The sequence below is a fragment of the Thunnus thynnus genome, chromosome 24 (genome assembly GCF_963924715.1).
Source record: "Thunnus thynnus chromosome 24, fThuThy2.1, whole genome shotgun sequence".
In the NCBI taxonomy this organism is placed as follows: domain Eukaryota; kingdom Metazoa; phylum Chordata; class Actinopteri; order Scombriformes; family Scombridae; genus Thunnus; species Thunnus thynnus.
Window position 1 is genome coordinate 6,024,310 of NC_089540.1, and position 13,312 is coordinate 6,037,621.

Here is a 13,312-nt window from a genome sequence, read left to right on the forward strand (position 1 = left end):
TGCTAGCGAACAGTTTAAAACCATTAAAACAAAATGAATTTAACAGAGAAACTGAACATGTGACTCCTTAGAAGATCTCTTAGTACAACCAAACACTGAACAAGACTTTTTTAGGTGACCAAAATATTACAATTAACTTTCATGAACTGAAAACACACTGAAATAGTGAGGTTACGCTACGCCTGTGCTCTCTGAATCTGGGGTTACGCCATGTTTACATTACCTAACGAACGCTGTCACCGTGGTAGCAATTTGTCAATATCAATGTGGCCACGCCCTAAAGCATACGCTGCTTTATCATCAAATTTAAATTGAATGGGACCATAATTACAAAATGAAAATCGTTTTTATTGAGAAGACTTGAAACTAGCGATTGAGACCATAGGTTTAAGGTACTCAAGCACTTTTTTTTTCTTAATTTACTACGTTTTAGAGGGAATGTTTGCTTTGCAAATTTAGATTTTACATACAAAACATATAACCAGCTCATATAATATAATGCAATGTTAAAGATTAAACAGAGAGAATATAAATTTGTTATAACTGGCTCTATATTGACAACAGTAAATGCTTAACAAATCAGTAATAATAAAAACTTCCACCACAGTTTGAAAGTGCATCAATTTATTTGGTAGGCCTATTTAAAGTAGATACTAGTTACTACTAATAATAAGTAGACACTACTTCTAACACCACCACTTGTACTACTGCTACTACTACTACTACTACTGCCATTACTACTACTACGCTACCAATAATATTATTAATAAATAATGTATTAGTACTTAATTAGTTATGACTTTGGTATTATTGTATTTGTGTTATTCCAAACGAAAATGAGACGCATTATAGTGTTATGTATTTTATTTGGAACCATGAAACCGGAAGTATCAGATGTTGAGAGCAACTTGACCGTTGCTCAACGTTTTACCAACAACGGTATTTTTCTAAGCGAGTGCATAGAGGAGTGCAGCCATTTCTTTGATCGCACCGTGTCCTGCTTTCGGCGTTGTTTGAGAGGAGTCTCTCTTCGTCCGTCACACAAACTTGGGAACACACAGAAGTTACATTTTCCTCCGGTTTTCTCGGCTGGCTCGCTCGCCAGCTGAATCTCGTCGGGATGGACCCAGCAAGCAGATATCAAGTGGTGAGTGTGACAGATGCGATCAAAACAGCCGTTTGATAGCTCGGCTGGCCTGTCACAGGAAACAAGGCCTTACTAAAATTATATCATTAATTGACAAGCATTCTTATTACGTAGTAATGACAGTTAAACCTGTTAAATGTCTCCTGTAAAAGATGGAAAAAATATATTTTATCTTGGCTTCATTTTCCTTCGGGAAATGTTTTGTTTTGAGCCTTTCGTCAAGCACTTCCGCATCGACTAAGCTAACGTTAGCCAGCCAAGATTAGTCTTGTAGGCCTTGAAAGTTAGCTTCCTATTAAACTGTATGAGCCTCTTAAATTACCTGCTATTTATTATATTTACCAAACATTAAAAATATGTGAAGTTACATGGCTGTTGACAAGCTTAGCTGTCAGTTAGTGTTTGCAGGGGAATTTATTATTTTAGTATTTAGCTAATGTTGCATTTAGGGACATTTTTTAAAATCAGTAAATTATAACACCAGGTTAAGAATTCCAACACAAAGGACTAACAGGAGTCCTTTGAGGGGATTGACATTAATAACAAAGTTACTAATAACTTAACCAAATGTATAACTACGGATGTATCTCTAGGCAGCAGTTGTTATTTAGAATTCACTCATTCTTGAGAATTGGGGCAGAACCTTATTTTGGGTTTTCCCCAGTGATTTAATTATTTCTTAAATAGCAGTTTTTGCAGCTGAGAGCTTAAATTTAGTCAACTCTGTCAGGCACACATATAACCACAAAGTTTGCTATCTTCCTGTTAAAGTATTTATTACCATTATAATGTTGCACAATTTCTATTGAATGTAGTTTGTAATAAACAATATATCATTTATAATACAAAGAACACACATTAATGTACCATAGAAACTTTTTATTGACATGAACTCATTTCATAAATCATTATGAACATACTTTTAATGAATATAACAGAAAAAATCCATCTAATGGAGGTGACTTCTTAATGACAGAGTTGACGACATATAAAACACAAAATAGTACCCAAACATATTTGAAAATTTAAAAGCGAAATGAAGAGTTATGGCTGTAACATCGGTGTTCTCAGTCCCAGTCATAGCATTGTGGATGTGGATGTTCAGGCCACTTTGAAATAAAGTCCGCTTTGTGCTCAGATGCCTGTGGTTCTGGTTGCATGAGTGATAATCCCACAGGAGTCGGAACGAGCCAAAGCAAAGTTTTGCTTCGACTCTTTAACCACGAATAAAGCGTACATTTCAACAACAATCCCTTTTTAATTTGTGAAGTAATATTCAACACGGTGCCTCTGGATTATTTCAAGTATTATCCAGTCACTGAACAGTTAAACACATTCAGGTCAGACTGATAAAGATGTTGTGGTTTTTAGTCAGCCTCGACTTCATTTTTCACAGCATCAAATTAGGTGAGTAACACTTTATCTTCCTACTTGTTGCAGATGCAAGTGACTGAATAGTTTCACGTCAGCACATCCTCTGAATTTTCACTTATTGTGTTAGTCGGTTAAGTGAAGTCACGATTCTCGAGTAGTGTTTGAAGTCTCTCAAAAAAAAAAAAAAAAACCCTCGGGGAAAAAAATGCACCACTAAACACAATCACAATCACACACTTTTCATTCCTTCCCATAATTTTGCTCTCCATCTCTCCGTTTCTTCTCTGAATAATACTCAGATTTCTTGCAAGGATCTGAGCAGGCCTGCATGAGTTTTGGGTATATTTGGACACACGAGGAGGCTTGTGGCTATGTTGTTAAGATCTTATGTAATCCCCTGTGCGTGGGGGTGCGCTATGCTTTGTCCTTGATTCCGAGCCAGTCGCCAGCCACTCATTCACTTGCACATCGACCCCGCGCTGGTGGAGGTTCACTGGGTGCTTTTGATATCTCAGGATTTTGAGAAGTTTATCTCCATTTTAACGATAAAACAGCATTTCTCTAAGAAATGGTTAGCTCTCCTGCTATTAGTCACCTGCTGCATATTAGTTATCAGTCTGACGTTATTACAGAGGGTGTTTCCCAAGCTGCGGAGGTTGCGCCACAGCAAGAAACTTGCCATTACTTCATGGAAAATGTCTCAATAGATGAATTTCCCTCGAATTAAAATGATCACGCTGATTATTAGAATTCAGAAATATCTTGAGAAAAAAAATTGCCTACCACACCTTCCTTTCTCAGATACATCCTTCTAGTTCTTATCTTGCAAACTGCAACTTTGATGAAGGTTTTTTTTTTTTTTTTTTCAACCAAACATTAGTGGTTGCCATCTTTGTTTCCTTCCCTTTGTTCCATTGTTACAGACATCAGTTCTCACAGCTGTCGGTCGCTTCTAGGTCGCTCAGAAACTCGGGGAACCAGTTGAACTCGCTGTGCGACGTTGTTCAGAGACAGCTTTGGTTAATCTTAGTCTTAATCTGACTGTCTGTGGTTGTTATGTAGTATGGTTGTTGTCAGGAGGGAATTGTTCAAATGCCACAGAGTAAAACGACAACTTTAAATGTGAGGGTGTTGCTTATTTCGACCTGACATTATAGCATTAAAAGATAAAACTATTCTGTCAAGGTCAGTGTCAGTGATTGCACATTGAATTGTTGTTGTGACTAGACTTGGGTTGTATCAGGGTATTACGATGTACCAGGATGTTTAGAAATCCTGAAGTCGTGATTTTCACTACTGTCAAAACACTTCTCTTTCTATTAAACTGATATGGAGATGCTGTGAGTGGTTGGGGATAACCATACAGGACTAATAATAAAGAAAAGCGCCTCTGCCCTTGTTGAGGAGTATATTGGGTTTAGTCCCCGAATGCCACATATAACTTTATCTTGTTTATTAGCCACATGATTTTACTCAACTGCCAGTTGCACCAGCACATCATCTCCATCCAGCACACTTGATATATCCGCAGCGGCAACAAGTGTCATCCAATCTGCGAAAGGGTTCAAGTTCGCTTTCTCAAGGGCGCCCAGATGGAAGTCGGAGGCCCAACCCGGATTTCCCGCCAGCCGCTCCGTAACCTTCACGTCCCCCGTTGCCCCCCCCCCCCTCTGTAATTTCAGAAGGCTCTCCGGTCTGATGAAAACGAACATACTTAAGTCTGTAATCGACTCTGTCAGCTGTAGCGGGAGCCGCTTATTAACTGATTACATGTGTATCACTTTTCCAGAGACCTTCCTGTGTTGACATACTGATGTGGTCTCTTGTCTCTGTGCCCGCAGTTTACAACATTCTGTTGAGGGCAAACAGTTCTGCTACTACCAGCAGTTTCCCCTCCAGTATAGACCAATAAAAACAGCAGTTATATGCATGTTCTAAGACTGATTAATTGTTACAGACATGATAAATCTAGCATGTTTTATAAACTGACCTTCATCTCAACACTACATTATGAATAATGTGTAAAATGTGCCTTTAAGATGTAACCTATTACATACTGTATGTCATTAAAACACCCTGAATTCTCTGTTTTGTCTCATGTCAATATAATTAAATTGCAAAATGTGGAAATAGTCTATAACCACGTTTTTGGCCAACAAACAAAAACAGATTGTGTGCAGCTGCTATCAGAAAACAGTACCGATCCTGTGCTACTGTAAAACACTCTCAGTCAGTACTTGTCAGCTTTAGAAAGTGATCCATTCTGCCTCGGAAGAAAACACTCAATTGACGCCACTTTTATAAATTTGGAACAGCGTGAATGTTCCCTTGAGCTGCCGTCCCGATCAGCTGATGGGCTCGCGCTGATTCCTCTAACCCCCCCCCCTCTCGTCTCCTCCTCCTCCTCTCCTCCAGCTGCACAATGAGGACGACTCTTCCGAGGCCTCCGCCAGCGAGCAGCAGCCATCCACCTCCGCCACAGCCCAGGCCAGCACGTCTCAGGACCAGAGCCAGTGTCAGGCCAGCGCGGCGGCGCCCACTGCTGCCTCCACGTCAGGAGAAGCTTCGGGATCAAGGACTCAGGGGGAGGCGGAGGCACCTCCTCCTCCGTACGCCTCCATCGACCTGGGAGCGACCGCAGCTGCACCTGGTCTGTATAACAAGGAAGTTCCTTACCCTAGCTTAGACTGATCCTTTTTCTTACAGTCTTAGCAGCAACTTTATTTTTCCAATGTGTGGTTTCATGCTTCCAAAAATGGCAAACGGATTACATCTCTGCGGATCGTCCTTCCTCATGAGTCACCGTCGATTTCCATGACTGCATCACCACATTACTGGCAGCTAAAAAAAAGTCTCTACTCAGCTAGATACTGTACGCGGTTTCCTCTCTATCCCCTTTGTAACCGAGTCTTCTCCCGCAGAGACCAGTTTCCGAGGAGACTTCCCGGTGCCTCCGCCCTACAGCGTCGCCACCTCGCTGCCCACGTACGATGAAGCGGAAAAGGCCAAAGCTGCCGCCATGGCTGCATCCACTGTGGAGGTGATGCCACGGGTAAGGAGACATGAATACAAAAGTCCTTCCATGATTTAATGTTCTTTTACTAATATGTTAGTCTGAACTACCCCACTGTCTTGACATGACCAAAACAAATGGTAGTTATTAGTCAAAGAGGGTTAAAAAGGGCTTCATGATACGAAGAAGTTGTTTTTTTATTATTTCAATGAGAAAACAACAACTTAATTTGCTGAAGGCTTCTTTTTAAGGATGTTTTCTCTCTCTGTTTGTTTGAGTAATTAGATTAGACAGAGTGTTGATCGATGGCAACGCCTGAGAATCCACTAGCTGTCAGGAGGAGGGAGGTCAAACATGTTTTGCAGCTCATTCGTTGACTTTGTGAAGCAGGTGTGTTTGTTACTCAGTGTAATGTTAACATTTTTTTTTTCTTTTTTTATCGTTAGGATGATGAATTCCCTCCCAGAGATGATTTCAGTGATGCCGATCAGCTGCGAGTTGGGAACGATGGAATCTTCATGTTGGCCTTTTTCAGTACGTAATAATCAGAACACAGCAGGGCTGGATCATCATCATCATCATTTCCTAACATGTCGGTCTTTGATAACTGAAGTCATGACCTCGAATCTATCAACATGGTGACATTTAGTTTCAGTATCAAGTTAATTCATGACACATCTACTTTAATTCACATCTTCTTTTTTCCATCTCTGAAGCTCATCACATTCTACATAAATCTCCCAGTGTTGTCGTGAATGTATCATTTCTGCCAAGTCCGTTCCACTAAATTCTACACACTGCGCCTTTAAATAATTACAATAAAATATGATGGATATACTAATCAGAAATAAATAAATAAATATCAAATTAATTACTGTACATAAAGAAAAAATAGAAACATAATAAAAGAAAGAAAGATTGGAAAACTGTTTGTCAAATCATTTTTTTCAACATTTAAGATGCAGTAGTTACGACAGGGACACTTATTGGAAGCTACTTGTGTTGACCAGCTGACCAACTTTATAGTTATGCAGAAAACATGTGTACATACGCATAAAACATCTTAACATTTGTCCTTCTAGTGGCCTTCCTGTTCAACTGGATCGGGTTCTGCCTGTCCTTCTGTCTGACCAATACCATCGCAGGACGCTACGGCGCCATCTGCGGCTTCGGCCTTTCCCTCATCAAGTGGATTCTCATCGTCAGGGTATGTTTTCTTGTATTTTCGCCGCACTAAAGTGAGTTTTCACCAGCAGTTTCTGGCCCAAGTGCTAACTGTCTTTTATTTCTGTCTCCAGTTTTCTGATTACTTCACTGGCTACTTCAACGGTCAGTACTGGCTCTGGTGGATCTTCCTGTTGCTTGGTGAGTACATGATCAACGGCAACACTATTTTGCTGACTCACAGTTCATGTGTACGCTCAAGCGGAGGTAAAAAATAACCGCTCTCGTCCTCCCCAGGTCTCCTGCTCTTCTTCAGGGGTTTCGTCAACTACCTAAAAGTCCGCAACATGTCAGAAAACATGGCCACCTCTCATAGAACACGCCTCTTCTTCCTCTATTAAAAAAAAGGTAAAGACAAATCCATTTAAAAAAAAGAAAAATCTGCAAAAAGAAGATATTTTCGCTCAACCCTCATGAGTTTATTTAATCTCCCCCGCAGGTTTCCACACCAATCACCATTCCTTTCCAATGTGAAGTTCCTTCCCTTCCCCCCTCGAATGACCTGAGAGAGCCTTGCAGTGAAGAGAGGAGACGGGGAAGGAATGAAGGAAAGAAGTAGGGAGAAAGTGTTACCGGTCTCATTGCAAGCATAACATGACTCAAGTCTCTACTTCTGAACCCAGCCGAAAACAAGTCTCCGATGATCAGATCTCTTCCTGGCTTTTGTTGTTTTTTTTTTTCATTTTCCTTTGATTCAAAAAGATCTTTTTTTTTTCTTCTTTTTTTCGATTAAATATCTTTACACAATCTGCTCTCGGATCGTGAGAAACATGTCTTGTCTAATCAAGAGCAGAGGAGCTGTGTTGAGATACATGACCTCAGTTACCAATATTCACACATCCAATTAAAGCACAATGAAACAAATACCAATAGTATAAACTCAATCATTTTGACAATTATAAAATTTATAAGGAAACTCATTTTCTATGACATCGTGCGCCCCGTGTAATGTAAAAAAAAAAACAAAAAAACACAGTGACAGCAGTTTTATTAGCGTATGACTGAATGAGAAAGCTTCTCTGTCTATGAAGTAGCGTTTGGAATTTTAAAATAGAAACTGTGTAGGAAGTGGAAATCTATTCTGAGCGTTTGATATTCAAATCTCCCCTCCAAACTTTGCCTCTTTTTGTCTCCGACTCCGGCGACAAAAAAGATCAAGCAAAGATCTCTAAACTCGAGTGCGGCCTGTTTGTAGTTCCACATATTTCTCTCTCTCCACATTCGACGGTTTTGCCATTCCAGCTTTTTTTTTTTTTTTTACATTCAGGGTGTTTTAAACAAGTCTTACTTTTAACCATGATGTAGCATTTTTTAACACCCTCATTAACACGTGTGGCTCAGCTCAAATTAACCCCGCTGTAGTTTGAGAGTGTGCGTCGTCGTTAAAAAAAAAACAAAAACCCTGAGAATTAGAAGCAGAAAGGCAAGATGGAAGATCTTGATGTTAAGGGTGCTCAAATGTGCATGTGTGAGGAAAACCAGAGATATGCATCCATCAGTTTACATATCATAGACCCTGATGCTTGTAGTGTTTTCACCAGTACAACATTTTTAATCATCTCTGAGCCGTTGAACAAATGAGCAAACCAGAAAATAACATTAGATGCAGGAAATTCTTAGACAGTGAAAAAAAAAAGGAGTCCCAGAAATAGCTTTTTTTTTTTTTTCCTTCATTCCTTGCCTTTTAAAGATAAATTTCATGCTGACCTGACCTATGCAGTAGCAATTTTATATCCATTTACCAGCACCGTTCTCTCCGTTGGCATTCTCTTGGTTTGAATCAAAGAAAAATGAAAAGAATGTTTCCAATATGGCTCCCGAAAAACCAAAACTTAATCATCTGTTCCGACCATATTTTTTACAGCGTATGGTAGAAAACTCCCATGCCACGTTTCTGGGGGTCACTTCATTACAACATTCAGCTGTAAAACATGATCTATGAGGTTTTTTTTGTTTTTTTCCTCTCCAGCTCCGCACTGATTGCCAAATATGTCTGGCTAAAACAGTATCTGTAAGCTACCACAGCTAATCGGCGGAGCCTCATTGGATGAAACAGTGTTTTTTTGTTTTGTTTATTTTTTTTCGGTCACACGGCCCTGCTCCAGTAGGATCAGCGGAAAAGTGGCCTAAAGGCAGGACTGTGTCGGCCTTGTATGCATCTCCTGCTTCGGTGCTGTGGAAGTGGAATGAAGCATTTTAAAACATACAGTGCAGTAACTGTTACGTGCCAGGCGTGAGTAAAAAACTCTTAGAGTCTTATGCAATTTAGTTACTTGTAATTACAATAATTGTGGATGTAAAGTCCTGTAATAATAAAAAAATAGCTGTAGTTGAATAGTTTTAGAGATTGAGACATCAGGTTCGGTCCAGAGTGAAGAGGTTGTACATTTTTTAGATAAAAGCTGAGGATAAAGTACGGTACACACATGCCAACAAAATTCTTTAAAGTTACCGGTAAATCCGAGGTAACTGCAGTTTAAGTTTAGCAATACAACCAATTAAAATGTGACTGGTTCTGCATGTTCTGCATGATTTAGAGAAACCCGACACGCGGATCTCTCTCTGGGATTTTATTATTAGATTAGATTTAAATTGACTTCCTTTTTTTTTTTTTTTTTTTTGTTTCCTTTTTTCGTGGAAGCTTTCGGTCGCGGCGGCGTAACATTTACATAGCTCCCCTCAGGAAGGTGGCGGCACAGCGAGGGCTACATTTTCGCGTGCGATTAAACACACGTTTTTATTATGTAACGAACTCAGGACAATATCAGCCGATATTGTCGTTTTTTTTCTCGTGAGTGTAACAGGAAAAAAAAAAAAAAAGACGTCAGGGGATATCGTCCGGTGGGAACGGAGCACGACTATGGAATCGCGCGCACCATGGAAACGGAGCCTGACTGGACAAAGAAAAACATGCTTTTTTGATCATTTTTGTCATCCAGAAAATGAAATGTATATACCAGCTTATGCCAATTCATAATATTTGCACTTTGAAGAACTTCTGTACAGTATGATTTGTGAATCTGCTTAACTTGATGTGGTGGGTAGAGAAAAAAAAAAAAAAAAAAAAAAAAAGTTAACTTAGCCATCCAAGTTTTTCAACTGGAATTCTTAATCATCCCAAATGGATAATTTGCCTTTTTTGCACTTTTTACTTTTCAAATTGATGATATTGTTATTGTGTGTCTTCTTTCATTGCGTTTAGCCTAAACTGTGACAGCTTAAGTATTGCCAAACTCTTCTTTTTTTTTTTTAATGCTTTTTTTTTTTTTTTTTTTTTGGACTGTGGTCATATCCCACTAAAGCCTCTTTCAGCAATATCAAGATCTCAATGAATTAAAGCTCTGCTGCATGATTTATCCACCTTGAATAAGTGGGGTAATATTAGGATTAAACGAGTACAAATACATTTCTTTGTTTGTAAATAAATGAAGAAAAAAAAAGGAGATGGCAGCCAAAACTATTTTTGTCCGAGATAATCCTTGTAACATCCTCTTGAACAGTTGTTATGCATTTATTGTAACTGGAATTAAATTGACAGATGATGTCTTGCAAAAAATGCCAATAAAGTTCAAAAGCCTGCCAGTAAAGTTTTGCTTGATTCAGTTTTTCTTCTTCTTCTTCTGCTGAAAGTCAGTGTTTCAAAATCAGAAAGTTTGACTTTTGCACAGTTGGACTCAGTGACAGTATGATTTCAGGAAATTAACTGACTAAAGCAGCGGTTCCCAACTCTGAGGGGGTGACAACTCTCGACTGACTTAGGGGTCAACAGATCTGCAAGTTTGGAAAGAACATTTCTCATCTCAGTAAAATTGGTTTACTTTTTGGGATAGTTTTAATCTTTAATTTTAATATTTATTAAGCAATCTCGATTAAATAAACACTATAAAGTTCACAACTAAAAGAAATATGTAGACTTTGAGGGAGGCAGAAAGGTTGGGAACCGCTGCTCTAAAGGATCGGGTGATAAAACTGATCCTTTAGAGCAGAAAAAGTTGTCTAGTTTGCTCTTTGTCAGCAAATATCATCCAAACAAGGCGATTGGGGAATGAAAGAGGTCTGTGTTTCTTCGAAATTGCACCGATTATTATGTCCTGCTTGACTTCCTTATAAACACTGGAATTTACTTTCGTCCTCCAAGATAAGATAAGACTTGTGGTCCAATTGGAATGATCTCTTTAAATATGACAGTTTTATCTGCTGGCCACAAGTAATTTATTAGTTTGATAAACATCAAAAAGTACGATAAAGACTTTCCTTGTTTTATAACTCTCAGGCAAGCTAGTATTTCTGGCAGCTCCTGCAGTGTTAAATTATCAGTGCCCATATTTAAGTCTGACGACTGAACACTTATTGTCATCCAGTCAGTCATCAGGCTCATTCCTGAATGCTCTCATACTGGAACTGTCCTTCAACCAGCTGTGCTTGCCATTCTCAGTTGTATTATCTTCCTGACCTTCATTTTGTGGTTCAATAAAGAATAAATGAACTGGAAATATAATGTTTTAAAGGATACTTGAAGTAACAAATGTGTCAAAAATCCAGCTATTACTTGGCACATAATCTCTAGAGCACTTGGGTACACATTTATGAGACCGGCGCCACAAAGGACAAAGAAAACCTCACCCACGGAAACGGAGAAGCTGTAAATACCATGTGTCAGGATTGCTTCAACGCCACTAAAAAAGTAATTGAGGAAATAGCTTTATCTAATTTGGCTAGCGGCTAACTTTGTCTTTTTGCTGTTCAGTGCTGTACAGTTATTAAGGAGTGTACAGTGTCTTTTTAAAAAACAGTTGCCTGCTGCTGCTAAAAATGACACCGATGAAAGCAGTTAGACTGAACTAAAACAGTAAAGTTGTGCCCCATAAAACCAAAGCAATACAACCAAAACAAGCTGAAAGACGTTAAATCGTTCCAGAGTTAGATTATAATTCTGTGTGGGTTCATCACTATGAGTGACCCCTTTCACATCACACATACCAATTTGATCCGTTGTTAATATATTGAGAAGAGCAGCTTTATTTTTTTAAGCATTTTATAGCATTAACCTTTGGAGCACTTCTTGGCTCCTCATACGTCAGAGCTTTTTAGTCATAATGAGCCTTCATGTTTCCTTAGAAAGAAGTCTCTTGAATGTGCCAAAGTACAGACTCAACTGATAACTCTGTCAGTTCAAGATTGGACAAAACCTGAAAAAAAAAACGTTCTCAGCATAACATTTCGCTTCCGTTTTGTTTATTTTGTTCCTTATCAGCTTTTTGTCAACTTTTATACTTGCTGTACTGTACTTTCTATAGTAAATTTGCTTTGAAAAATTGATTTTATTTCTCATATACCGTCTCAACAGCTGATGGCATTGGCAGCAAGATTAAAAGTGAGGTTAGTTGTGGCTACATTGCTGCTGTTTGTGTTCATTAAGTCCACTAGATGGAGCCAATTATTGCCTCTAAGAATCTGCCACAGTAGTGTCATCAGGTGCACTCTCCTTATATGGGTCAAAGCTCCAATCAGTGTCAAAACGCTCACCACAACCCAAACATGTCCTCCTTTACTATAGGAGGTATGTGTATGTGTGTATTTGGGTTACTGTGAGCTTCGCTGCTAATCCTTTTTTCACAATCTTTGACAATACTTACAACAGTTACAGACACTCGAAGGCCATCTTCAGCCTCTCTCTCATTAAAGATCCAGATTTTGTAGCAGATATAAAAGGTTAATTTTTCAGATGACAAAAGTAAATTAAGTTTTTTAAGTTTAAGTTTCATGAGTTTGGAGGCAAAGAGACTTCTCAGCTGTGTGCATGAGGCAGCATTAATATTGCTATGCTAGGGCGGGATCGGAGTGGGACCATTAAAGTTGAATGGCTCTTGCGTCTCTGATGAGCAGACATCTTTATTATCTATAAAATCTAAAAGTCAAAGTGTTCTAAAATATTGATTTAACATGTCTTTGCCCATTTTATTAAATGACTCCTGTTTCACTGATGATCTGATATCTTGTTTTTATGGTTTCGTTTCTCTAGAAGTCACAGTGGTGATTTGTGACCCATTTTACTCTTGTTGCTATATTGAAGTTTAAATAGTGGTGTGACCCAACCACTGATCCGAGCGCAGTGGCCCCGCACGGAGAGGCTTGATAAATATAAGCCAGAGGCTCTTTAGCACTGCTCTGGGAGTGCTTTTTGCTCCCTGCTAGATCAATGTGTCCTCACACCCCAGTGCCTCAGGCTATTAACTAGCCCCTCTCTCCTTACACAGCTGCCCGTGTTAAGATCTTAAAGCTCGGTTTTATGTGAAAAGACACCACTGGTCAAGAGGCAGAAAAATCAGTATGTCATTATGTGGCTCACTGTCAGTTCAAAATTGAATAAAACCTTAAAAAACAGGACTCGAAATAACATTTGGTTTGCAGCCCAAAATATAAAACAGATGATCTGATAGAAAGACATGCTCTCAAGGCCGAAAGTAGAAACTTTCTTTGAAACTAAAAGACGTGAGCTTTTGGTCTTTCATCAAAGGTCTGGTGGTAAAGCATCAAACAAGTGTCTGATGAAG

The 13,312-nt window shown here is 39.0% G+C and overlaps 1 protein-coding gene across 1 annotated transcript; it reads left to right on the forward strand.

Moving 5' to 3' along the window:
• Positions 1-907: 907 nt before the first annotated feature.
• Positions 908-10,345, forward strand: ndfip2 (Nedd4 family interacting protein 2). Its single transcript, XM_067582743.1, has 8 exons — positions 908-1,147; positions 4,937-5,171; positions 5,443-5,573; positions 5,981-6,068; positions 6,617-6,741; positions 6,833-6,899; positions 6,996-7,106; positions 7,198-10,345. Exons 1-7 carry the CDS (start codon positions 1,121-1,123, stop codon positions 7,097-7,099), a joined length of 777 nt encoding a protein of 258 aa, XP_067438844.1. The 5' UTR covers positions 908-1,120; the 3' UTR covers positions 7,100-7,106; positions 7,198-10,345.
• The last annotated feature ends 2,967 nt before the right edge of the window (positions 10,346-13,312 follow it).

What these genes read in the sequence shown, in the direction of transcription:
- ndfip2 (XM_067582743.1), top strand. Translation starts at nt 1,121, where the DNA reads ATGGACCCAGCAAGCAGATATCAAGTG. An exon ending in CAGCAAGCAGATATCAAGTG is followed by an intron (nt 1,148 to 4,936) that starts GTGAGTGTGACA and finishes CCTCTCCTCCAG; the next exon opens with CTGCACAATGAGGACGACTC. An exon ending in GTGGATCTTCCTGTTGCTTG is followed by an intron (nt 6,900 to 6,995) that starts GTGAGTACATGA and finishes CGTCCTCCCCAG; the next exon opens with GTCTCCTGCTCTTCTTCAGG.